The following is a 26,583-nucleotide window of genomic DNA, read 5'->3' as shown; positions in this document are numbered from 1 at the left end:
GGGGAAGGAAGGAGGGAAGGAAGGAGAGAAGAAAGGAAGGAAAGGGAGGAGAAAGTGAAGGAGGGAAGAAAGGAGGGAGGGAAGCAAGGAGGGAAGGAAGGAGGGAAGGAAGGAGGGAAGGAAGGAGAGAAGGAGAGAAGAAAGGAGGGAAGGAAGGAGGGAAGGAAGGAGAGAAGGAGAGAAGAAAGGAGGGAAGGAAGGAGGGAAGGAAGGAGAGAAAAAAGGGGGGAAGGAAGGAGGGAAGGAAGGAGGAAAGGAAGGAGAGAAGGAGAGAAGAAAGGAGGGAAGGAAGGAGGGAAGGAAGGAGAGAAGGAGAGAAGAAAGGTGGGAGGGAAGGGGGAAGGAGGGAGGGAAGGAAGGAGGGAAGGAAGGAAGGAGAGAAGGAGAGAAGAAGGGAGGGAAGGAAGGAGGGAAGGAAGGAAGAAGAAGTAGGATTCTTGTAAAATAAGATGGGTTTATGGGATGGTAAGAAAGCAACTTCAATTATATTGTCAACTGTAGGGGAGAAAAATTGTTACAAATACATATTATTAATAACAGTTATGAGATCATATAATTGTGAATGTATATATGAGAAATAAAAATTAAAAAAACAAACAAAAAAACCCAAACAAATGGAATTTGTCATTTGCTTCCCTTTCTTTATTGGTTCATAATATAAAATTCAAAAGAAAAGAAAAGAAAAGAGTGGGAAAGTAAGGGAAGGAGAAGAGAAGGGGAAAGTATAGGGCAAAGGGGAAAAAAAGAAAGAAAATGCATGGTCTACTCACTCCCTTTGGTGCAGTAGCATCAAATCTCATCTTTTTTACTGTTACATAGCGATATAAACTAGCTATTTCTATAGCAACAAACCTATCCAAATAAATTTTCATTCCCCCCCCCCCCTTACACCTCAAGCATAAAGTCCAGAAGTGGTTTCCAATTGAAAACAAAAGTACTTGTGGGGTTTTTTTCCCCCTCCCTGTAATCAAAGAAGTCAGTTTAACCATCTCTGCTAATTTTGCACCCATTCATCCAAGTTGCTTCTCTTCTTACCAATGTTCTGATCCCCCCTTTTCATTTTTAGGCCGTTGGGTCCCGAGAACCTTTTGCTGAAAGGAGCAAAATTGAAAAACACCCCACTGGTTTACGGTGAGCAAGCCTTTCCTGCTTCTCTTCCGCATCCATCGGTTTTTCTCGAGAGTCACAATTCTGGGCAGGTTTGGGATTTACTTCGGAGTAGGGCCAGCCATGGGATTCACTTACCTTCCCTACAAGTGTCGCAAATGTGAGCACGTACACACGGGCCCTCTGTGCATGCGCAGTATTCACGCATTCTGTCAGGGCGAACCGGAGCGAACTGGCTGAATACTACCTCTTAATAGGACTATAGAAGGCAGATCGTGACCCGTCAAAACCGCGGTCCACAAAAGCGCGATCGACGAAAGCGCGCATGTGACGTCATCACAGCGCGACGAAAAAAATTAAAAATTGAAATAAAAATAAAATTAAAGCAAGCCGATTCACATAAAGGTAAGGGTTAGGGTTAGGGTTAGGTTAAGGGTTAGGGTTAGGTTTAGAGCGTTGGGGTTACGTTTAGCATTAGGTTAAGGGTTAGCGTTAGGTTTAGTGTTAGGTTAACGGTTAGGTTTAGGGTTAGATTTAGGGTTAGGTTAAGGGTTAGGTTTAGGGTTAGGTTTGGGGGGGTTAGGGTAAGGTTTTCGCTTTATTTTTACATTTTTTGATCACAGCGCGATGTTTTCATCGCGCTGTGATGACGTCAAATGCGCGCTTTCGTCGACCGCGATTTTGTCGTCCGCGGTTTTGTGGTGGAACCGGCAGATCTGCCTCTTTTTTCTTTCTTTCTAGCACTTTAATTGTAAAGGGGTTTCTTCCCTCTGGTTTTCCAGGAGTCGCTGTGTATACTGGGATGGAAACCAAGATGGCGTTGAACTACCAAGGGAAGTCTCAGAAACGCTCTGCGGTTGAAAAGTAAGCTGGCGGGCCTTCTTTCCCCCACCCTTTGCCTTTATAAACATTTGTTTAAAGCAAAACAAAAGAGACATTTCTTTGAGTCTAGGTTGCGCACAGTTGTGGTTGTTGTGGCCTGCCAGTAGAGCTGGCAGCAGATTCGGTTAGTGAGGAGGTTGGGGAGTCTTGGAGTCTTGGGAAGGCTCTGAAAAGCTCCTCCGGTGGTTATCAGCTGCCTTCGGAGTCAGAATCAGTGAGGCAGAAGAACAGCTGGAGCCTCTTCCCAGTGTGCGCATGCGTAGAGTTGCCAGACGAAGGGAACATCTAAAGAACAGGGGTTGACTTGGGAGTAAGGCCACAGGTGGACGGTGAATGGCCCCTCCCAGAGGGAATAAAAGAGGAGTGAAAAGGGGAGTGGAATTTGCAGGAGACAATTAGTTCGCTTCATTGGTTCGTGACACTCTGAGACTCCTGGCCAAATTTTTCAGATATCGGCCTGGCAGCTCTCCAAGCCGGATAAGGTCTGTGACTGTAAATCCTCCCTTGAAAGACTTTGCTGGATGTGAATGGACAGAATTCACGGTCAATAAATAAAAGGGTTTTTTGTCGGGACCAGGAGTCTGCTTCAGGCTCTGGTAGAGCCTGAACAGTGGTCTCTTCTATGCCCTCCTCAGACCTTCAGGAGAGGATTATTTACAGATGGGATCCCAACTTAGGCCAGGGGTCCCGTAATTCAACCCAGGGACCTCACAGGCTGCTTTTTCCAATTTACGTATGTACCTGTGCGCATGTCTACGAACCTTCACCACTGTGTCGCTTCAGCCCTCCACAACAGTCTCACGTTCTCATGTGGCCCATTGAGGAAATTCATTGCCCATCCCTGGTTTAGGTCGAACATCTGCCAAGCTGTTTAGCATGGCTTTAACATTGCCGGGAGCAATGTTCTCTCCTCCCGTTGTGCATATCATTTGTGAAGCACACGTTATCGCCCTGATTCTTGGAACATTTGACTTTCCAGGTCAATCAATGTCTTCCTGTTGTTCTACTTATGCCTGCTGGTGGGCAAAGCTATCATATGCACTACTTTGAAATACGTCTGGCAGAGTGTCCCGTATCACGACGAACCCTGGTACAACCTCAAAACCCAAAGAGAGAGAGAAACTTTCAAGGTAGGTCGGTTGACTTGGGCTGGTTGACGGTTGTCTACATTCAGACTCGTTCCGTGCACGGGTGGCTTGATGTCAACTAAGGCTTGATGCGTATCTCTGTTCTTTCCAGCTGCTGAAGATGTTCACCGATTTCCTGTCCTTTATGGTCCTCTTCAACTTCATTATCCCGGTCTCCATGTATGTGACCGTCGAGATGCAGAAATTTCTAGGCTCCTTCTTCATTGCCTGGGACAAAGAGCTGTACGATGAAAATATCGGCGAAGGCGCGTTGGTGAACACCTCTGACCTCAACGAAGAACTTGGACAGGTCAGTCAGCTCTCCCCATGCTTCCCACCATCCAACAGAGGCAAATGTTAGCTGGTCTGTTCCTTGCAGAAAATGCAGGTGGTGTCTGTTGATATGACACAATAATGAACATAGAGTGGGATTGGACTAGAAGACCTTCCCGGTCTCTTCCAACTCTTATTACTCTGTAGACTTCTTGTTACCAACCATGGTTACCAGCTAATCATGGTTCTTAAATCAGATCAGGGCAAATGCTCCTCTACCAGAGGGTGCATGTCCATCTGGTTGAACTCTTTTACCGTTATTGCTTCTTCTCCATAAAGAAGCTATCTTTGGAGCTTCCTAAGGGGACCTTTCTCTAGAGAAAAGAAGCTTGTGAGTCGTGAGTCTTTGGTTTTGGCCTCCAGTATCAATTCCAATTTAAGAAGAAGATTTGTGTAGCCCCTTTCCGGGATTTGTCATATCTTGAAACACAATACACACACACAAACATGTATAGCAATAGCAATAGCAATAGCAGTTAGACTTATATACCGCTTCATAGGGCTTTCAGCCCTCTCTAAGCGGTTTACAGAGTCAGCATATCGCCCCCAACAACAATCCGGGTCCTCATTTTACCCACCTCGGAAGGATGGAAGGCTGAGTCAACCTTGAGCCGGTGAGATTAGAACCGCTGAACTGCAGCTAACAGTCAGCTGAAGTTCTGCACTCTAACCACTGCGCCACCTCGGCTCTTATGTAAAAAGAAGGAAGGGAAGATGGAAAGGGAACCAAAAATGGCATAGCTTAATTTGTTAATTTTATTACTTCCCTTCTGTGCGCAAACTTTACTGCTGACTTTGTTTTTATCTTAAATGTCACTATTAGCACCGGCATAAAATTGTGCCTATCTAATCTGTTTTAAATTGTGTCCCTCTTTAAAAAAAACAAAACAGGAAACAGTCTTCTTTTTTTTTTCCTTCTAGGTTGAATATGTGTTTTCGGATAAAACGGGGACTTTAACGGAAAACACCATGGAATTCATTGAGTGCAGCATTGACGGCTACCGATACTGCGGCTCTTTGTCAGAAGTGGATGGAAGGAAGTCCACAGGAAAAGCAGACAAGGTACAACGTTTCCCTTTCCACATTTCCAGCACTGGAAGTTGGGAGAACAGAAAATCAAAAGGCTTCTTTTGATTTTTAGATGCCCCCCGCTTTTTTGTGGGATTCATAGCTGCCTCCACTTGGCCTACACAGATCTCTAGATCTCTACAAATGTTCAGGAGAACCTCTAGTCAATAAGGGAGCAGAGGGCCTCTCGTGGTTGGTTATGGTTATGGTTTATTAAACTTGTATGCCGCCCTGTTCCCCGGGGGGACTCAAGGCGGCTAACAAACTCATAGGGGAGGGGGTAATACAAAAAACAGACAAGACAAAACAATTTCAAAAAAACAGATTAAAACTCTTCAACAGCCACAACAATTCGAGTGGGGCTGGGAACTCATCAGCCCCAGGCCTGCCGGAACAGCCAGGTCTTAACGGCTTTGAATTGAATTGAATTGAATTTCCTTTATTTGTATGCTGCCCTTTTCCCTGGGGGGACTCAGGGCGGCTCACAATTCAAAAAGGGAGGGGGGGAAGACAAACAGTATTCCAATATGGAAACAATACAACATATTAAAAGAGAGCACAACAGTCACACAATTCGGGTGGGGTTCAAATCTTAACCCCAGGCCAGCCGGGACAGCCAGATCTTTAAAGCGGTGTGGAAGGATTGAAGGGTGGTGAGGGTCCGAATCTCCACGGGGAGTTCATTCCAGAGGGTCGGAGCAGCCACCGAGAAGGCTCTCCTCCAGGTAGTTGCCAGTTTGCACTGGCTAGTAGATGGAATTCGGAGGAGGCCTAATCGATGCGATTGTATCGGTCTAGTGGAGGTAATTGGCAGTAGGCGGTCTCTCAAATACCCAGGCCCACTACCATGAAGGGCTTTATAGGTGATAAGTAGCACCTTGAAGCGCACCCGGAGATCGGCAGGCAGCCAGCGCAGCTCGCGGAGGATAGGTGTAACGTGGGTGAAGCGAGGTGCACCCACAATTGCTCGCGCGGCTGCATTTTGGACTAGCTGAAGTCGCCGAATGCTCTTCAAGGGCAGCCCCATGTAGAGCACATTGCAGTATTCCAGCCTAGAGGTCACAAGGGCACGAGTGACTGTTGTGAGGGCCTCCCGGTTCAGGTAGGGACGCAACTGGCGTACCAGGCGAACCTGGGCAAATGCCCTCCTGGTCACAGCTGACAAATGATGCTCGAAGGTCAGCTGTGGATCCAGGAGGACTCCCAAGTTGCGAACCCTGTCTGAGGGGCGTATAATTTGACCCCCCAGCCTGAGAAAGCCTTTGCAGAAAGCCTGAAGGGTGGTGAGGGTCCGAATCTCCACGGGGAGATCGTTCCAGAAGGCCGGAGCAGCCACAGAGAAGGCCCTCCCCCCCAGGGGGGGGGTCGACAGTCGACACTGGCTAGCTGATGGAATCCGGAGGAGGCCTAATCTGTGGGATCTAATTGGTCGCAGGGAGGTAATTGTGAAGTTGAAGGTCCGTAGGCCCTGACTACCTGCTTGCGTTAACCGTTGACCTGGCTGAGGAGAAGGGCGATTCTATCCAGTTAATTTTAAGTTAAGCTGGTTTAATATTTTACCCAGTATGGCAGGGCTAAGAATGTTGATGGCCAACTGTCCGGCTCGGTAGATCAAGGGTGAAGGATACGATCGTGGTGTTTGACTTGAGGAGAAAAAAATGGGAGAGTTGTGTTGTGGCCCACCAGCGGAGCTGGCGGCAGACTTAGACAATGAGGAGGTTAGGGAGGAACCTGGGCCAGTCCTGGAGTCTGGGGAAGGGTCAGACGAGGACTCTGTGTTGGAGGCAGAGAGGGGGCTAAGGCCGTCTGACAGTTATCAGTTGCCTTCAGAGTTGGAGACCAATGGGCAGAACAACAGCTGGAGTCTGTTTCTGATATGCGCATGCGCAGAGCTTCCAGGAAAAGGGAACAATTAAGATCTCGGGAGGAAAGGCACAGGTGGATGCTGAATGGCTCCTCCCATGGGGAATAAGGATGAGCGAAAGGGGAGTGGTGTTTGCAGGAGACAATTCGTTTGTATATTAGTGTGAAGATTTGCTTATCTGAATTCAGAGACTCCTCGCCAAGTATTTCATTGTACAGCATTGTCTCTGGAGGCTATTGACCTGGCAACTATCCAAGGACTGATAAGGTCTGTGTTTGCAATTGACCATTGAAAGACTGTTTGCCAGGTCTTTGCTGGATGTGAATGTTAGGAATTCACATTAGCCAAATAAAATAAAAGGGGGGGGGGGGACACAAGGAGTCTGTTTCATGATTTGGTGAAGCTTAGGCCAGAACTGGTTGGACCTTTGGAGTAGAACCTAACTTGGAAGCCACCTTGGAACTCTGGGACCTGGAAGTCTCCCAGTTGAACGTAGTTTCTTCTCTTCGTTGCCCTCCTTTCTAGAAACAAGAAGAATTGTTCCTTCGAGCGTTGTGTCTCTGCCATACGGTTCAGGTCCAGCAAAAAGACGAAATCGATGCAGTGACACTGCAGCACCAGAAGTCCCAGATCTACGTGGCAGCTTCTCCGGATGAAGTGGCTTTGCTCCAGGGGGCTCAGAAGTAAGGCCATTTCCCCCCACCCGCACCACTTACTGTATTCTTTGTCAGAGTTTGTTGCATAAATTCAAATCCAGAAAGTGCACACAGACAACTGACTCAGTGGGATTCGTTAACTTCTTTATATGCATAACAACCCATGAATCAATGTACAATACCAGCAGCAGATTCTTCCAACGTAGCATCCCATTAATACCTCTGAGTGTAGACATTTATCTGAACTGGTTGCTTAGAAGGCATAGAATTCTATATTTGGGGCATACAGCCACATATGTATTGGGAAATGCACGGAGCATTGGGATCGATTTTGGTCAGAGTTTGTTGCAAAACTCAAATCCAGAAAGCACATGCACACACACAGATAACCGTTTAAGCAAGATCCATTACATACATAATAACATATGAGTAAATGTACAACACCAAGAGCAGGTTCTTCCAACGTGGTAGAGAGTAGAGATTGTAAGCAGGTTCAAACACATGCAGGCTAAGATTAGTTTCAGTCCAGAATTCAGAGCCTAATACAGACAAAGAGAACTTTCTCTATACAGATCAGTTAAGCTGAGGCTAGCCACGCCCAGGTTCCAAGCCATCTCCAGCAAAAACTCTTGCGGTTTCTACACAGCCCTCATTGGCTGACCTATTACCATGCCAATTCATTGGCTGGCCTTGTTACCATGACTCTGCCAGTCATGAATATTCTGACATCATTTCCCCCCCTCACACACACACACACACTTCCCAATCCAGTTTCACTTCAGTGTCATGCAGACAGTTGATGACTGGCCAATTCCATCTTCGGATGCTGAGAATTTTGATATATTGTACGATTGAGTCAGCGGGACATCTGCTCCCATGCCCCCAGCTTACACACAGTTCTTTTTTTAAATATACTTTTTTATTTTCCACTTTCATAACATACAATCACATGTATACTATTACATAGCCAGTATCCTATTGTATTAAGTAGTAATTACATCAGTTCCTCTTGTCATCAACGCCCAGAAAGATAAAAACCCATTATTAGCTCTTCTGCTCTCCATGCACCTCTTTCTTCTACCTCTCTCCTACCTCCCTTCTTCCCTCCATCATCCTTTTCTACTCTACTTCCCCTTCCTTTCTCCTTCTCCTCTCTCCCCTTACCACTCCTCCTTATCTTCCTCATCTTCCCCCCTTACCCTCTCTCCTATCCCTCTCTTCCTATCTTTCTTCTCTCCTCTGTTTCCCACTCTTCCTCTCATTGGTGTATTTCAGCTTCTGAGCAAACTCCATTCTATGTTGATGGTATTTATGCTTCCATATCAATATACTTAACATATCCTAGTTTTAAAGAAAATAAATAAGAGAAGACAGTATACATGTGCAATCATATTACTTTAAAATCTAACACCCCTTGTCAAGCCTAATATTCATCCCTCCCTCCCTTACACACAGTTCTTGACTTGTGACCATAATTGAGCCCAGAACTATAGACGTATGTCAAAGTGGTCATTAAGTGAGTCTCACGCAACCACCTGTGACCTTTTTTTGTGGCAGTCGTTTCAGAGAACGCCCCGGTAGTGACGCGTGAACATGGTTGTTAAACGAATCCATTCTATCCAATGTGTGTTTTTGTGCCAGGAACAAAATTAAGCAGACTGCAATGAAGACGGATTTGGGTTTGATTCAAGGACTTTCAGTGCTGGTGCAAAACTCACGCAGAGCAATTTTGAACTCCCATTAACACCTGGCAGGGCGATAGGTTTCCCAAGAGAAGGGGAAGTCTGGCACTCGTACCGATTGTGCTTTTGGCGTGAAAGGTTAAAATTATGCCTCACTTTGAAGTGGTTTCTGATGTACAAGTCAAAAGTCTCCTTTTTGAAGACTTCTGAAATTAAAATGCAAGTACCCTCGACTTACGGGCACAATCGGGAGCAGAACTTCAGTCGCTAAGCGAGTTGGTTGTTCAGTGAGTTGCACCCAATTGTTACAAACTTTTCTGCTGCGGTCGTTAAGTGAATTGCAGCACTGTTAACTGAATGCCCCCTCCCCCTTTGACTTTTGCTTGCGGGAAGCCACCCGGGGAAAGTCAGAAACGGTGATCAGGTGACTCTAGGACACGAAACTGTCGTAAGTCCCTGCCAGTTGCCAAGCCCCCAAATTTTGATCAGGTGACCATGGGAACTTTGCAGTGGTGGGTTTCAAAAATTGTTCGAACCTACTCTGTGGGTGTGGCCTCCTTTGTGGGAGTGGCTTGCCACCCATGTGACCGGATGGGAGTGACTTGCCGCCCATGTGACCGGATATGAAGATGCTGACGACACTTGTCAGAACCACCTTAAATTTCCTCACGCACAGCACTGGTCTGCATAAGAATATGATGTAAACTTGTTTTCTAAAAGGCATCTTTGGTTTGCGTTAAAACAACTTCAACACACGCAATGTTCTGATTGCACCACAAACGCAGTAGTCATCCTTACCTTTCACAGAGGCCCTGAGTTTTATAAATAGGAGCATGATAGTGTAGAATAATCATATCCAAGGACCAGTGGTGGGTTTCAAAAATGTTTGGAACCTCTTCTGTAGGTGTGGCCTGCTTTCCGGGTCCACTGGTGGAACCTCTTCTAACCCGTTCGGTAGATTTGACAAACCGGTTCTACCGAATAGGTGCGAACTGGTAGGAACCCACCTCTGGAACTTTGTGATGGTTAGGGTTAGTATCTTTCTAAGTGCAGGGACCCATTTTATAAGTCCCTCTTTTCAGCTCCATTGCAAGTGTGAACGGTCACTGAATAAGTCACGGACTAGTGGAAATAGGACGTGAAAACCTGAACCGATCCAGCGAGAGGAAAAAGAGCTGAAAGTTTTGTAAAGATCTTGAACTCCGCGCCCGCTGCGGTGTTTCCTGCCCTCCTCCGTGCCATCGCCCATGAACAAGTCTACGCGAAATCACCTCCCTGGTCAACCTCCCTCTTCTACAATCTTTATATTACTTTTGTTTTATTTAATTTATTTATTTGGTATTTTTTTGTTTTGTTTTTTGGTACCTAAAGGGTGTGCCTGTGTGATGCATGGACGTGTGCATGTGTGACTGTGTGTGCGTTGATTTTTTTTTTCAACGCCATTCTGTCCTTTTTGTTCATTGACAGGTATGGTTTCACTTTTCTAGGACAAGAAAATAACTTCATGATGGTACAGAATTCCCAAAAACAAATTGAGAGGTAGGTGCGTTTGCAGCTTAGTCTCCTCCAAGGAAGCTGGATATAGCAATAGCAATAGCAGTTAGACTTATATACCGCTTCACAGGGCTTTCAGCCCTCTCTAAGCGGTTTACAGAGTCAGCATATTGCCCCCAACAACAATCCGGGTCCTCATTTCACCCACCTCGGAAGCATGGAAGGCTGAGTCAACCCTGAGCCCGTGAGATTTGAACCGCCGAACTGCAGCTAACAGTCAGCTGAAGTGGCCTGCAGTGCTGCACTCTAACCACTGCGCCACCTCGGCTCAGTGTATAGTCCAATGGTGGGATTCAAAAATTTTTACTGCCGGTTCTGTAGGTGTGGCATGGCTTGGTGGGCATGGTAGGGGAAGGATACTGCAAAATCCCCAATCAGCTGCGACTCGGGAGGCAGAGAATAGATGGGGCGCGGCCAGCCAGAGGTGGTATTTACCAATTTTCCGAACCACTCAAAATTTCCGCTACCAGAACTGGTCTATGCCATGAATCTGCTGAATGCCACCTCTGGTCTAGTCACGGCGGCATGAATTAAGTTTAGAAACGATCCAGAATTGAACCGACTGGTTTAATTTTGCTCCCCCCCCCCACTCCGATTTATTGAGCTTCACACCCAAACTTCTCACATTCATTTCTGCTTCTGCAAGAAAGGGATGTTGAAGGACGGGACTGTCAGGTCCACCTGGGAGTTCCATCCATGTTTTCCTGGTGAATCCTTTCATGATTCATAGCTAAAACTTTAGGCAGGATTTGGAAGCAAAGTGGCCCATCACAATCCCTCTTAAGATTTGGATCCTGACTCCCAACTCAGTAAATATGATTGCGATCATCATCATCATCCAAAAATGCTGATGACAACAGATGAGAGAATAAGCAGAGTTGGAAGGGACCTTGGAGGCCTTCTACTCCAACCCCCTACTCAAGTAGGAGATCCTGTACCATGGGTGTTCAACCTTGGAAAATGAGATGATGATGATGATTACAACAGATAACAGAATAAGCAGAGTTGGAAGGGACCTTGGAGGTCTTCTACTCCAACTTCTGCTCAAGCAGGAGATCCTGTACCATGGGTGTCTAACCTTGGAAAATGAGATGAGGATGAGGATGGTGGTGATGATGATGATGATGATGATGTCAACAGTAACAGAATAAGTAGAGTTGGAAGGGACCTTGGAGTAGAAGTTGGTTTACTCCAACTTCTGTTCAAGCAGGAGATCCTGTACCATGGGTGTCTAACCTTGGAAAATGAGATGATGATGATGATGATGATGATGATGATGATGATGATGATGATGACAACAGATTACAGAATAAGCAGAGTTGGAAGGGACCTTGGAGGTCTTCTACTCCAACTTCTGCTCAAGCAGGAGATCAGCGTGATCATCATTACTATCATCCTCAAAACATCAATGTTCTCAGGTGAAACCAAGATTTGAAGGAAGCTTTTAGTCTTTTCATTCATTGTGGTGTCATACCTTGAAGCTGAGATCCATAAAATTCCAGAAGAGTTCACCATATTTGGGACACCAATTTTTTTTTTAAAAGCCAGGACAATTAGAGATACATGCATACATAGCTTTTTAATAGCGTTTCCTTGGAACGTTTGTGCAGTTTTGTTTCGCAAGTAGTCTTGTTTTTATTTACACGTACCTTTATGTTTAAAATTATTCCAGTTATGTTTGTGTTTTATATTTATGATTTAGCCTAAATCATAAATCGGCTTCACTGGAACTTAATGTGCTTCATGCCTTTTTCTTGTTTGAGTTTGGTGGGGTTAGAATTTCTATCGGTTCCTCACCACTAAATATTCCTTCTCTTCCCTTTAAAAAAAACCCCACCAAGATACGAACTTCTGAATGTCCTTGATTTTGACTGCGTCCGTCGCCGGATGAGCGTTATTGTGAAGATGCCGGATGGTGAGTAGAAACCTAGGATATCCTCTTGATACAGGAGGAAGAGAGTGAACTAGCCACGTTCTCTCTCCGGGAGAAATGTCCGTATGAATGAACATTGGGTAGTCTGGAGATGGATTAGGGGTGACCGGATAGTAGTATTCCAGTATTTGAGGAGGTATCACAAAGAAGAGGGGCAGATCAACCTATTTTCCAACATATCAGAAGGCAGGACAAGAAACAAGGGATGGAAACCAAAACAAGGAGAGAACCAACCTGGAATTAATTAAGGAGAAGCTTTCCGACGGTGAGAATAATTAATCTGCCTTCAGAAGTTGTGGGTCCTCCATCACAGGAAGTTTTAAAGAAGAGATTGGACAGCCACTTGTCTGAAATGGTGTAGGGTTTCCTGCTTGAGCAGGGGGTTGGACTAGAAGACCTCCAAGGTCCCTTCCAACTCTGTTATTCTGTGTTCAGACAAATACCTCTCTCACCAAAAATTATAAATTCTAAATTTGAATTTTGGATGTAAGCATCCAGGATAAGGTGTTTTTTTTTTTTAATGACCCTATCATCCATAACTATTTGTTTAATGAAGTCTTCAACTCTGAGCCACTTAGAATATCTCCAACCTTGACACCAGCAAGCGCCAATACTCTAATCCAGGGGTCTCCAGACTTGCCAACCTTAAGACTGGTGGACTCTTCTGGGCTCCTCTGTTTTCCTCCGAGAAACACGAGGGTGTGGACGTATCCCTTGTACCTCAACTAGCATCAAAATGTTCTGTTTCCCTGTCTTTTAGGAAGAATATACCTGTTTTGCAAAGGAGCGGATTCTTCTATTTTCCCAAGGGTCCCTGAGGCTGAGTCACAAAAGACAAAAGCCCACGTGGAACAGAATGCAGTAGTAAGTCCTTCAGACTTGCTGGGATGTAGATGTCCAGGTTTCCATCATCTTCAACTTAAACCACAAGGAAAGAAATTGGTGGAGCCCTTTTCCTCCTCCTTCTCCTCCTCCTTCTCCTCCTCCTCCTTCTTTTCCTTCTCCTCTTCCTTCTCCTCCTCCTCTCCTCCTTCCTTCCTTCCTTCCTTCTTTCAAAAAGGCATATTTTGAAGAAAGAGGGGTAGAGAGGGTGGGAGAGAGGATGGGAGGGAGGGTGAGAAGGAAGGGAGGGAGTGTACTGGGAGAGAGGAGTGGTAGAGGGGGAGGGGAAGTAGGGTAGAGGGGAATGATGGAGGGAAGATGGAAAGTTGGAGGGGGGGGAAGAAAGGGTGTATGGAGGATCGAAGAGGTACATTGGGTTTCTATTTTGGGGGGTATTGTTGACAAGAGGAATGGCTATGTTTATTGTTTAATTTAAGAGCCAAGGTGGCGCAGTGGTTAAATGCAGCACTGCAGGCTACTGCTAGATCAGCAGTTCAGCAGTTCAAATCTCACCGGCTCAGGGTTGACTCAGCCTTCCATCCTTCCGAGGTGGGTAAAATGAGGACCCGGATTGTTGGGGGCAATATGCTGACTCTCTGTAAACCACTTAGAGAGGCCTGAAAGGCCTATGAAGCGGTATATAAGTCTACTGCTATTAATGTTATATGGCCCCGGTTATGCACAGTATATATGTGACTGTACGAAATGAAAATGGAAAATAAAAGGGCATATTTTAAAATTAAGGGAGCAAAAGCCTTCTGAGATTGGCCCTGGCCATGGATAAGATCAATCCAGGGTATTCTCTGCATCATCATCTTCATGTCATCTTAGTAAGAGGCAGTCACAGCCGGCTTTGGAAAGCCACCATACATGGGCTGTACTTCAGAATGATTTTGGGGGACTTCTCTCCTGGAATGACTTGGCCTCGGGGGCAACCTCTTCTGCTTGTTGTCTCTCAGGATGGATATCGGACCCTCTGCGTGGCCTACAAAGAAATCCCCCCCGCAGTCTACAAGGTTCTACAGAGCCAGATTCAGGAAGCCACCGTGGCCCTGCACAACCGGGAAGCCAGGATGGCCAAGGTCTTTGATGATATCGAGAAGGACATGCATCTGATTGGCTCCACTGCTGTAGAAGACAAGTAAGCCCCACCGGCTAGTTCAGATAACCCACTGTGCCTTCCAAGGCAGCTGAAATCCCAACATATTCTAATCAGCAGCTTTAGTCGGATGGTGGTATGGTATGGCCAGATTCTTCTCTTCAAGTGGGGGACATTTAATTTGCCAGTTTATTAGCCCCTATGAGTAAGGGCATGCTTTGCAGCCGCGAGAGCGATTGTGGGTGCGCCTCGGTACACCCACGTTACACCTATCCTCCGCGAGCTGCACTGGTTACCGATTGGTCTCCGGATACGCTTCAAGGTGCTAGTCGTCACTTATAAAGCCCTACATGGTATTGGACCTGGGTACTTGAGAGACCGCCTCCTGCCGATTACCTCCCAAAGACCCATTAGATCCCACAGATTAGGCCTCCTCTGAATTCCATCGGCCGGCCAATGTCGGCTGGCAACCATCCGGAGGAGAGCCTTCTCTGTGGCTGCTCCGGCCCTTTGGAACGATCTCCCCCGTGGAGATTCGGACCCTCACCACCCTTCAGGCTTTCTGTAAAGCCGTCAAGACCTGGCTGTTCCAGCGGGCCTGGGGCTGCTGAGTCCCATCCCCTACTCGCGTGTTGAGACCTTTTAGACTGTTTTGTACTGTTGTTTGTTTTTGTTGTGGTTTTCCTTTTTGTATCGTCCTTCCCCCCCCTCCCCCTTGGTTTTGTTAGCCGCCCTGAGTCCCTCGGGAATAGGGCGTCATACAAGTCGAATAAAACCTTTAAACCATTTTGTAGACTTAAATATATGAAGGAACTGGGTGTGTCTAGTTTAATGAAAAGAAGGACTAAGGGTGACATGATAGCAGCCTTCCAATATCTCAGGGGCTGCCACAAAGAAGAGGGGGTCAAGCTATTCTCCAAGGCACCTGAGGGTAGAACAAGAAGCAATGGGTGGAAACTCATCAAGGAGAGAAGCAACTTAGAACTAAGGAGGAATTTCCTGACAGTGAGAACAATTAATCAGGGGAACAACTTGCCTCCAGAAGTTGTGAATGCTCCAACACTGGAAGTCTTTAAGAAGATGTTGGATAGCCATTTGTCTGAAGTGGTGTAGGGTTTCCTGCCTAGGCAAGGGGTTGGACTAGAAGACCTCCAAGGTCCCTTCCAGCTCTGCTATTGCATTGTATTGTATTTTCTACGTTCAGAGAATGTGGGGACTATCCAATTAAACACCCCTTCTCATCTTTTTTTCAAGGAGCAGAGGGCTTTTGGGAAGGGGGGGATGGAGACAAAGTGATACTTTTTTCAAAAAGCTTTTTAAACTAAATTTGGTACCCAAAAGAGTACAGCAGAATTAAGGATGTGTTTGCCACTTGAATGATTTAATGTATCCCATGCTGTAATAGCCACAGCTACTCATACCAGCCAAGGATGCTGTGATAGAAATGTCTGATAGGTTAAGGCAGTGTTTTTCAACCTTGGCAACTTGAAGATGTCTGGACTTCAACTCCCAGAATTCCCCAGCCAGCATTCGCTGGCTGGGGAATTCTGGGAGTTGAAGTCCAGACATCTTCAAGTTGCCAAGGTTGAAAAACACTGGGTTAAGGACCTAAACTATCTACAGAAGATGGGACTTCTAGATCAGAATATCAGATGAGGGAAGACCAACTTGGCAAATAAGTCTCAAAAATTTGGGGGGGAAAAATCCCCCTAAATTATGAACTGGAGAAGTGGATGGGGAAAACCCGTTTTTACTTTTGCATTGGTCCAGATTAGAATTCTTCTACATCTTCTTCTTGTCTTTGCTGTCCCCGGTGAGTTGGTGTACATAGCTCAACTGTTTCCTTGCTACATGTTCTGAGGGACCCCCGTCCTAAAAAGAAACCCAGTGATTTATCATTTGGGTGGGGGGCAGGGGTGGGTTTCTCACCCCGTTCCAACCGGTTCGGTTGGAACGGGGCCGGCGGTGTCCTCATGCACGCGCGCGGTGCACGCATGCGTACTAGCGTCTGCGCGACGCTCCAGCTGCCCCTGGAGGATCGTGCAGGCGCTGTATGCGTCCTGCGCATGCGTGGAAGCGCAGAACTCGTCAAAACCGGGTACGGACTGCGGGCGGGCGGGCGCGCCCTTCGCCGTTCCCAGAAGTTACTTACTTCCAGGTTCGGCGACCAACCGGTTCGCAGGGACCGCCGTGAACCGGTTGAAACCCACCCCTGGTGTGGGGGGGGGGAAGCTGTGGGGAAGATCCCACCGGTTGGTTGAGCCATTTCCATCGATTTCCCCACAGACTCCAGGATTCTGCAGCTGAAACCATTGAAGCCCTCCACGCTGCAGGCATGAAGATCTGGGTGCTGACGGGGGACAAGCTGGAGACAGCCCAGGCCACCTGCTACGCGAGTCGCCTCTTCCAGACCAATACGGAGCTGCTGCTACTGACAGCCAAAACGGTGGAGGAAGGCGACCGGAAAATGGAGCAGCTACATGAACTGCTGATAGAGTACCACAAGAAGTTGGTGATCGATGCACCCCAAGGGAAGAAGTGAGTGGGACCCTAAGCAGTAGCACTGAAGCACTGTTTCTCAACCTTCGCAACTTTTAAGAGGTGTGGACTTCAACTCCCAGAGTTCCTCAGCCATGCGGGCAGGCTGGGGGACTCTGGGAACTGAAGTCCACGCTGTCAAGATTGAATCGCTTCATACTACTGAGCTACTATCGCTCTTCAACTTGCCTGTGGGAGGATGGAGTGGGGAAATGGGATTCTAAGGTTTTGTCTGTGGACTGTGAAAGCCTGAACCTCCCCCAAGGTCACCACCGCAGGTGTTAGATGGAGACATGGACTGTTCCCATAACAAAAGGAAGATTTATAATTGGACAATGTGAACGCCTAGGAGGCAGGGCATCTGTTGTTTAACTTAAGTGAGCGTTTAAATGAGAAAACCAGAGCTGGTTTCGCTTCTGCAGTTCCCAGATGGTGTCTCCAATAAAGTTATACTTTGGGGATTCGAGAATGTTTACTTCTTTTGAGGTCACCAGTTGGACCATTGACACACACACACACACACCTCTTAAGGTTGAGACACACCGATGTGAAGGATTAGGAGAGGGGTCAAGAGAGAGAGAGGAGACACATCCATGAGGGGATGGTCTTTTAGGCCTGAGGTATTTGGAGATGACATGGTTCCTAGTGCATCCACTTCTATTGTAGGAGCTGACCACAGTTGGACCTGTCTTAGTCCCATTCAACCACGTTGCTTGATATCTTGAGATCTCCTTGTCTTTCTGCCTGGATGTCTTCCTTGCAGAGAATCCAGAGATGCTATTTTTCCATCTCTCCTCTTCCTTCTCAGCTAAAGAAGGGTAACCCATTTAAGTGGCGCCTAAAGGTGCTACTTACCACCCATAAAGCCCTTCATGGTAGTGGATCTGGGTACTTGAGAGACCGCCTCCTGCCAATTACCTCCTCGCGACCTATCAGATCACACAGATTAGGCCTCCTCCGAGTTCCATCCGCCAGTCAGTGTCGACTGGCAACCATGCGGAGGAGAGCCTTTTCAGTAGTAGCTCCGACCCTTTGGAACGATCTCCCCGTGGAGATTCGTACCCTCAACACCCTCCAGACCTTCCGCACAGCCCTCAAGACCTGGCTATCCCGTCAGGCCTGGGGTTAAAGATTGTAATTCGTCCCCACCCGAATGATGAATGTTGTTTCTATTTTTAATTATGTATTGTTTTTATATGTCACTGTCTGTATTCCCTTCCCCACAAGTTGTAAGCCGCCCTGAGTCCCCTCAGGGAAAAGGGCGGCCTATAAATAAACTTACAAATTAAAACTTACAAATTAAAAAAACACATTTTCCTACACATCTGACTCTTAAAGAAATTAAAACAGCCAGAAGAATAGAAGGGTTGCTACTCCTTGAGTTTCACTTGCCCTCAATTTTTCCTCCTTGGCTCTTCTGACTAGAACTTGGGTCCTATTAAGGTCTCCAGCCAACAAGTCACTTTTCTCTGTTTCAGAGCCTTGGTATCCGGTTACGACTATGGACTGGTGATTGACGGGGCGACCCTTTCCCTGATCCTGAACCCTTCACAGGATCCCAACTTTTCCCATTACAAGAGCATCTTCCTCCAGATCTGCCTGAAGTGCACCGCTGTCTTGTGCTGCCGGATGGCCCCGTTGCAAAAGGCTCAGGTGCGTTGATGTCCTCTGTAAGTGAGCCAAGCCACTTCCCGTCCCAACAGAACCTTGCAAGGAGACATCCCTTCTTCAGTGTGAATTCTGGAAGACATCTCTTTCGGGAAGCCAATGACCATAAACATCTGGCCTGTTCTTGAGTTCGGCCTTCAGGGTGGTGCGGTCCTCGGGAAGCCGGCTCAACGTTGGGTGAGGAATATCTCAGCCAACCTATCCTGATCCACCATCCATCTCTCTCCCGCAGATCGTCCGCATGGTGAAGAATTCCAAAGGCAGTCCCATCACGCTGTCTGTTGGAGATGGCGCCAATGATGTCAGCATGATTTTGGAAGCTCACGTGGGCATCGGTAAGGGATGCTTCAACCCACAATGGGGTCTTCTCCCTCTGGGAGTGTGTTGGCCAAACGCAGGAGTCTCCAAACATGGCAACTTTAAGAGTCGTGGACTCCAACTCCCAGAATTCCGGGACTTGAAGTCCAGAAGTTCTTAAAGTCACCTAGGTTGAGAAACACTGGACTAGGTGACCCTTCTGGCCCCTTCCAACTCTATCTGACTGGGGAATTCTGGGAGTTGAAGTCTATAAGTCTTAAAGTCGCCACGTTTGGAGGCCCCAGGTCAAAGAAACCAGCACACACGAGCTCCAGGACATAACAGGAGCCAGGCCGAGAGAGCGTTTATAAACATCTGGGTGATCAGGATATCGAGGCATCTGATGGGCAAGGTTGACCCTGCTCCATTCTTCTCCTCACCCAGGTATCAAGGGAAAAGAGGGACGCCAAGCTGCCCGGAACAGCGACTATGCCGTCCCCAAGTTTAAGCACTTGAAAAGGCTTCTCTTGGCTCACGGGCATTTGTATTACGTCCGAATATCCCACCTTGTACAGTATTTCTTCTATAAGGTAAAGGGAATGACAAATTGGTTTGGGAGGGTTGGGGTGTTAAGGAGAAGGCAGGTGGGTGGGACTATGCCCTTGCCAGTCCAGGGGGGGGGGGATGCTCAGCAGAAGGTTAGTGGGGAAGCAAGACACTCTTGGGAGGAAGGGCAGAACCAGCAATGTCCTTGGGGGAGGGCGCAAAATGGGAATGATGGTGGACAGAAGGATGGAGTGCAGGACCCATCCTTTTTGTACATCACATTGATGTTGAGTTACTCCATTCCACAGGTAGTCCTTAACTTAGCAGACTCCATTGCAGTCATAACTTGAGGACTATTTCTAGTCTCTTTTCTCTTTTCTCAGTTCTCTATTCATTCTCTCTTCTCTTCTCTACTCTTTTTATTCTCCATTCTATTCTATTCTGCTCTACTCCAGTCCACTCCAATCTACTCCACTCCAATCTACTCTACTCTACTCTACTCCACTCCACTCCACTCCACTCCACTCCACTCCACTCCACTCCACTCCACTCCACTCCACTCCACATCAATCTACTCCACTCCAAACTACTCCACTCCAATCTACTCTACTCCACTCCAAACTACTCCACTCCACTCCACACCAATCTACTCCACTCCACTCTACTCCACTCTACTCCACTCCACTCCACTCCACACCAATCTACTCTACTCCAATCTACTCTACTCTACTCCACTCCAAACTACTCCACTCCACTCCAAACTACTCTACTCCACTCCACTCCACACCAATCTACTCCACTCCACTCCAATCTACTCTACTCTACTCCACTCCAAACTACTCCACTCCATTCCAACCTACTCTACTCTATTCCACTCCACTCCACACCAATCTACTCCACTCCACTCCACTCCACTCTACTCCACTCCACTCCACTCCAATCTACTCCACCCCACTCCAATCCAATCCAATCCACTCCACTCTATTCTACTCTACTCTACTCTACTCCACAAAAGGTACATAAAGAAAAGTCTAACGCAAAAGATGGCCTAATAAAGAATAAGAAATGAAGAGAATTGAAAAATGGTGGACAACCTAAGCACCCTCCGCCATCATGCCAATTTGATGGGAATTCACAGCCAAACTGGGATAGAATATATATTTAAAGGCTTCTGACTCTCAGTTGCAAAATGCAGCAAAAACCGTCTGATTTACATCATCTGGTTTTCTTACTAACATGTGTTTTTTTCTCTCTCTCTCTCTCCCCCCCCCCTTATTTCTTTTAGAACCTTTGCTTCATTTTCCCACAGTTTTTATATCAGTTTTTCTGTGGCTTTTCACAACAGGTAGGTTGACGTGGGTTTGGGTGTGTGTCATTATTAACATTGTGATCAAAACCAGCTGCTTAATGATTGTTCAAAGAAACCAGCGCCAAGTTACTTTTTTTTGTCACATCCCATGGTAGAAGTTACAACTGCTTTACTACCCCTCCGTTCACACAATTGCATTTTAGGAGCTGGGCAGCCATCTTGCATTTACGACTGGCTGCAGCGTCTCATGGCGATGCGATCACGCTGTGCAACCTGTTTTGGCCATTTTCCCACACCGTAGATGCCCATTTCATAAGCTGGATTTGGACTTGACAATGAGATGGATCACTTACCACGTGATTCGTCCATCGATGAATAGATTAACAGAGTTGGAAGGGGGCCTTGTGGGTCGTCTAATCCTGCTCAAGCAGGAGACCCTACACCATTTCTGACAGATGGCAGTCCAGTCTCTTCATGAAAGCCTCCAGTGATGGAGCTCCCACAACTTCTGAAGGCAACTTTCGTTCCATGGGATGATGGTTCTCACGGTCAGAAAGTTCCTCCTTATTTCCAGGTTGAATCTCTCCTTGATCAGTTCCCTCCATGATTCCTTCAGGGGCCTTGGAGAACAGCTTGACCCCCTCTGCTCCATGGCAGCCCCTCAACACTGCTATCATGTCTCCCCTGGTCCTTCCCTTCACTAGATTCATTTAACACCCGTCTTTAAACAGTTCTAAGATCGTGTCCGGTCACGCGGAGATTCCACAATTGCAACAACTTTTAACAGCCAAAATTCCAGGATCGATAGTGAGCATAGGTCAAGGGCCACCTGTAATTTGGGATGACAAAATCCTTGTTCCCTTCGGGGACTCGGTGTTAATTTTGAGAAGGAAGGCCGGTCCGTATCCCTTCCAGTTTGGACGACTGGGAGGAGCAGATCTCTCCAGTTGTATAAATCATGCCTTTCATGTTGTCTTTCTTTTTAATGGTTCCTCTTTTGGGAACCCCAGAGAAGATGGTCCTTCAGCCTCCCTCTTTGTCCTGCAAAAATGCAGCTGCTGGCAACCTCCCCCTCTCTCTCTCTCTGCCCTCCCTCCCTCTCTCCTTTTGGGGGAAGAAAGACACACACTCACACACCCCAGTAACAAAAGAATCCCCTTGCAACCCAAACCACTCCTGCGTTGAACTGAGTCTCCTGCAAAGGGCAGGTGTGAATGGACGAATGGGGGGCCGTTGTGTGTATATGGGGGGGGGGGAAGCCCGAGCGACTCCAGGTTTGAACTATTGTTTCCTGAACGAGCGAGCCACCGCCGCCGTCTTGTTTTGCAGCTGTCCCCATCGTCCTTGGAGGTGGAAGTGGCCTGCAGCTGCCCTCGAAGGCTTCACTTTTTGGCTCCTTTCACCCAGGAGTCCTCCTCCTCCTCCTCCTCCTGCCTGCCCGATTGTCCCCCTTAGGTGAGGCCCACCGGAGCTGCCTCATTAGCCAACGAGCCATTGTCGCAGAAGACTCTCATCCGGGAGGAAATAATGGAGCCAACAGATGGAAATAATGAGCCGGCAGCTCCACCGGGTCGTGTCCTGGCGTGTTTGGTCCAGCTGGACTCAACGAGAGGGAATTGGTGTTGTCTTTCCAGCTCGCAAGTGGGATGGAACAATGCCAACCCAATTTGCTTTCGTTTGCTTCGACTCGTTCCTCAATAGGTTTCAAGGCGTTTTGCCCAAAACAAAAATAACAATCCCAAGAGTCAAGATGTGGCGTTGCTGATGATTGGGGTGATGAATCGTTGTGTGTGTGTGTGTGTCTATGCTAAGAAATGAGTGTATGTGTTGGAGACAACTGTTGTATTTTTCTCACACCTTTTTGCCCTGGGCATTTCGAGAAACCATGAATGGATTTTTCTCACACCTTTTTGTCCTGGACATTTCAAGAAACCATGAATGGCCTTATCATCCTTTATTCAATAAATCTGATCACACACACACACACACACACACACACAGAGAGAGAGAGAGAGAGAGAGAGAGAGAGAGAGAGAGAGAGAGAGAGAGAGAGAGAGAGAGAGAGAGAGAGAGAGAGAGAGAAGTATTCAATACTCATTGGAAGACAGGATGGTCAATTAATTATATTCCCGTACTTATTTGACCACCTTGGATCTGGGTGAGAGCAAAGTCTTAAAATCAACCACGGAAAATGATCTTCTGCTCAACTGCTTCCCTTTTTCCCCTCCAGCCTCTCTACGATGCGGCTTACCTGACCATGTTCAACATCTGCTTCACCTCTCTGCCAATTGTGGCCTACAGTCTCCTGGAGCAGCATGTCCCTATTGATGTATTGATGACTTTCCCAAAGTTGTATCTGTGAGTATGAGATGATGATCATCTTCTCCTCCTCCTCCTCCTCCTCCTCCTCCTCGCCCCTCCTCCTCCTCCTCGCCCCTCCTCCTTCCGCCTCCTCTAGCAATAGCAATAGCAGTTAGACTTCTATACCGCTTCATAGGGCGTTCAGCCCTCTCTAAGCGGTTTTACAGAGTCAGCATATTGCCCCCAACAACAATCCGGGTCCTCATTTTACCCACTTCGGAAGGATGGAAGGCTGAGTCAACCCTGAGCCGGTGAGATTTGAACAGCCGAACTGCAGAACTGCAGTCAGCTGAAGTAGCCTGCAGTGCTGCATTTAACCACTGTGCCACCTCGGCTCCTCCCTCCTCCTCCTTCCCCTTCTCCTTCTCCTTTCCCTTCCTCTTCCTCTTCTTTCCCCTCCTCCCTTCTAGTACTAATGATGTTACCAAGTTTGGGTAATTAAAAAAGCTGCAAGAAAACAATCAAGTTCACAAGTGCCCAAGGACCCCACCGTCGTCTCCTCCTTTTCTCCTCCTCCTCCTCCTCCTCCTCCTCCTCCTCCTCCTCCTCCTCCTCCTCCTCCTCCTCCTCCTCCTCCTCCTCCTCCTTCTCCTTCTCCTTTCCCTTCCTCTTCCTCTTCTCCCCTCACCTCCTCCCTTCTAGCACTAATGATGTTACCTATTTTGGGTAATTAAAAAAGCTGCATGAAAACGATCAAGCTCACAGGTCCCCAAGGACCCCACCGTCTCCTCCTCCTCTTCCTCCTCCTCCTCCTCCTCCCCCCCTCCTCCTCCTCCTCCTGCTGTCAATCTTGCAGGAAAGGAGAGAGTTCCAAAGTGGGAATTTGGCCTCATTCCACTGAACCCCTTTCTCAAGGCCTTTCTGGTCTGCTTCATTTCTCCATTTGAAGTCCTTTTTCCCGGATACAGTTTGCATTTCTGATGTCCTGTATTTGAGGTCCAAATTTTGTTGTTTTTTCTCGGCAGGAATGTTTCCGACAACGCCATGCTCCAGTTGAAACCTTTCGTCTACTGGACCTTCCTGGGCCTTTTTGATGGCTGCGTCTTCTTTTTCGGTGCTTATTTCCTTTTTCAATCTGCCTCCATCGAGGACAACGGAAAGGTGAGGCCTGAAAAGACCCGATCCTTTGCAATAGCGACCGGTGTGGGTTTATGCACACGGTGCTTCGGTGTGTGTGTGTGTGTGTTTTTATGCGGCAGCAAAGGCTATCGTGTCACCTCCGTCTCTTTGATGCTTCTCTAAAGGAAGAGTCACCCAAGCAAATGATCTTTGTGGCTGCATCTTATAAAGACATAAATCTGTTTATTTTAACCTGTATTCATTTTAACAGGCCCTGCTGTCTTCAAGGTATTAGTATCCAGCAGTATTTTTTAATTGCAAGTTTTGTCATGGTTTTTTTCAGATGGCCGGACTCTGGACGTTTGGGACAATGATTTTCACTGTCTTGGTCTTCACTGTTACACTAAAGGTTAGCTTTCTTTTTCTTTAGTATTATTATTATTATTATTATTATTATTATTATTATCAACAACAGAATTGTATCACAGCGGCCAGTTGTTTCGCCGGATTTGGCATTGGTTACTAGTCGGGCCCCACCCAGGGGCCTAGGACGTCGTAACGTATTTTCGTAATATGCGTGCAGATCCAAGCAGTGCGGCTTTTTGCATTTGACTGATGGTGAGTTTGACAATTTTTAACTGTTTCAAATGTAATTCCAGTGCTTTTGGAATAGCACCCAGTGTGCCAATTACCACTGGAATTACCACTGCTGGTTTGTGCCATAGTCGTTGAATTTCGATTTTTAAGTCCTGGTATTTCGCGATTTTTTCATGTTCCTTCTCGGCGACCCTGCTATCACCTGGTATTGCGATGTCTATGATTGTGACCTTATTTTTCTCAACCAGTGTGATGTCTGGTGTATTATGCGCCAGTATTTTGTCCGTTTGTATGCGAAAATCCCACAAGATCTTGACCATCTGATTTTCGGTGACTTTTGCAGGCTGATGTTCCCACCAGTTTGTTGCTGTTTTAATATTATAATTTTTGCACAAATTCCAATGGATCATTTGTGCTACTGAATTGTGCCGAATTTATTATCAGTCTGCGCAATTTTTTTTACAGCAGCTGAGTATGTGATCAACAGTTTCATCAGCTTCTTTGCAAAGTCTGCATTTGGCATCATCAGAGGATTTTTCGATGTTATTATTATTATTATTATTATTATTATTATTATTATTACTACTACTACTACTACTATTCTTAAAAATACTCACTTTTGGCAAGGCTGCCTCTGATATTACAGATCTTGGTGAGATTAAATGCTTGCCCTGATCTGAGTGACACCTGCCCGCAAGGCCAACTCGATGAGAGGAACAGCCAACTCACCTTGAAGGGACCAGATTGGAAGTGGGGGTGGTTTTGATTAGGATCAATAAAAACCAGCGCAAGATGAATTCGAGATAGGAATTAGAAGCTGCCCCAAAGAAGAGAAGGTCAACCTATTCCCCAAAGCACCTGAAGGCAGGACAAGAAGCAACGGGTGGAAGCTAATCCAGGAACTTAGAACTTAGAACTAAGATCTAGAACTAAGGAGAAATTTCCTGACAGTGAGGACAGTTAATCAGTGGAACAACTTGCCTCCAGAAATTGTGAATTCTCCCACACTGGAAGTCTTTAAGAAGATGTTGGATAACCGTTTGTCTGAAGTGGTATAGAATTTTGTGCTTGAGCAAGAGGTTGGCCTAGAAGACCTCCAAGGTCCCTTCCAACTCTGTTCTTCTCTTATTTTTAGTTCTGAACGCTCCAACACTGGAAGTTTTTAAGAAGAGACGGGACAATCATTTGTCTGGAAAGGCAGAGGGTTTCCTGCCTAAGCAGGGGGTTGGACTAGAAGACCTCCAAGGTCCCTTCCAACTCTGTTATTCTATTCTAATGTTGAATTTCTTGTTTCTTTCTTTTTTTTTCATAGCTGGCATTAGACACTCGGTTCTGGACATGGATGAACCATTTTGTCATCTGGGGCTCCTTAATTTTCTACGTCTTTTTCTCCTTCTTCTGGGGAGGCATCATTTGGTAAGCAGGCCAAGGCTTCACCGTTTCCCCAGCACAGCACCAGGGTGTCCCTTCGCACAACCCCTCTCCAGAGTCCTAAGCTTTAAGCCAAGGTCAGTTCGAAACAGATGGGCACCCTGACTTTAAGAAGCATAAACTATCTCTGGGGTTTATCGTGGCTAAGACACTGAGCTTGCCGATCAGAAAGGTTAGCAGTTTGGTGGTTCAAATCCCTAACACCGCCTAACAGAGTAAGCTCCCGTGACTTGTCCCAGCTTCTGCCAGCCTAGCAGTTCGAAAACACGCAAAAATGCAAGTAGAAAAACAGGAGCCACTTTTGGTGGGAAGGGAGCAGCGTTTCGTGTGCCTTCAGAGTTGAGTCATGCCGGCCACATGACCACGGAGGCATCTTCGGACAGCGCTGGCTCTTCGGCTCTGAAACGGAGATGAGCACCGCCCCCTAGAGTCCGGAACGAATAGCACATATGTGCAAGGGGAACCTTTTACCTTTACCTTGTCTCTGGGATTTGGAAGGAAATGTTGGAGGTGACCGTTTTTCTTTCCTCCTCAAAAATGACCTCCAAACTGAAATGGCTTCAGAGATGACCATCTTAGAAGGTTGGGCT

The 26,583-nt window shown here is 46.9% G+C and overlaps 1 protein-coding gene across 5 annotated transcripts in view; it reads left to right on the top strand.

Moving 5' to 3' along the window:
* The window catches only part of ATP11C (ATPase phospholipid transporting 11C (ATP11C blood group)), a 77,518-nt gene that overhangs the window by 29,577 nt on the left and 21,358 nt on the right, over positions 1 to 26,583 (top strand). For all 5 annotated transcript variants that reach the window (XM_087727312.1, XM_087727311.1, XM_087727313.1 and 2 more), the window contains exons 9-27: positions 1,067 to 1,131; positions 1,890 to 1,971; positions 2,969 to 3,119; positions 3,229 to 3,426; positions 4,371 to 4,511; positions 6,907 to 7,064; positions 10,187 to 10,258; positions 12,115 to 12,188; positions 12,967 to 13,070; positions 14,048 to 14,229; positions 16,474 to 16,725; positions 18,204 to 18,378; positions 18,626 to 18,728; positions 19,135 to 19,280; positions 20,522 to 20,581; positions 22,776 to 22,903; positions 23,872 to 24,007; positions 24,309 to 24,374; positions 25,875 to 25,978. In XM_087727312.1, coding sequence (XP_087583438.1) covers positions 1,067 to 1,131; positions 1,890 to 1,971; positions 2,969 to 3,119; positions 3,229 to 3,426; positions 4,371 to 4,511; positions 6,907 to 7,064; positions 10,187 to 10,258; positions 12,115 to 12,188; positions 12,967 to 13,070; positions 14,048 to 14,229; positions 16,474 to 16,725; positions 18,204 to 18,378; positions 18,626 to 18,728; positions 19,135 to 19,280; positions 20,522 to 20,581; positions 22,776 to 22,903; positions 23,872 to 24,007; positions 24,309 to 24,374; positions 25,875 to 25,978 — 2,397 coding nt within the window. The remainder of the gene's footprint in view (positions 1 to 1,066; positions 1,132 to 1,889; positions 1,972 to 2,968; positions 3,120 to 3,228; positions 3,427 to 4,370; positions 4,512 to 6,906; positions 7,065 to 10,186; positions 10,259 to 12,114; positions 12,189 to 12,966; positions 13,071 to 14,047; positions 14,230 to 16,473; positions 16,726 to 18,203; positions 18,379 to 18,625; positions 18,729 to 19,134; positions 19,281 to 20,521; positions 20,582 to 22,775; positions 22,904 to 23,871; positions 24,008 to 24,308; positions 24,375 to 25,874; positions 25,979 to 26,583) is intronic.

This window comes from Thamnophis sirtalis, unplaced genomic scaffold (assembly GCF_051295495.1).
Source record: "Thamnophis sirtalis isolate CommonGarterSnake01/CBP01778 unplaced genomic scaffold, rThaSir2_p1.2 scaffold_13, whole genome shotgun sequence".
In the NCBI taxonomy this organism is placed as follows: domain Eukaryota; kingdom Metazoa; phylum Chordata; class Lepidosauria; order Squamata; family Natricidae; genus Thamnophis; species Thamnophis sirtalis.
This window is presented reverse-complemented; position numbering and strand designations above follow the sequence as displayed.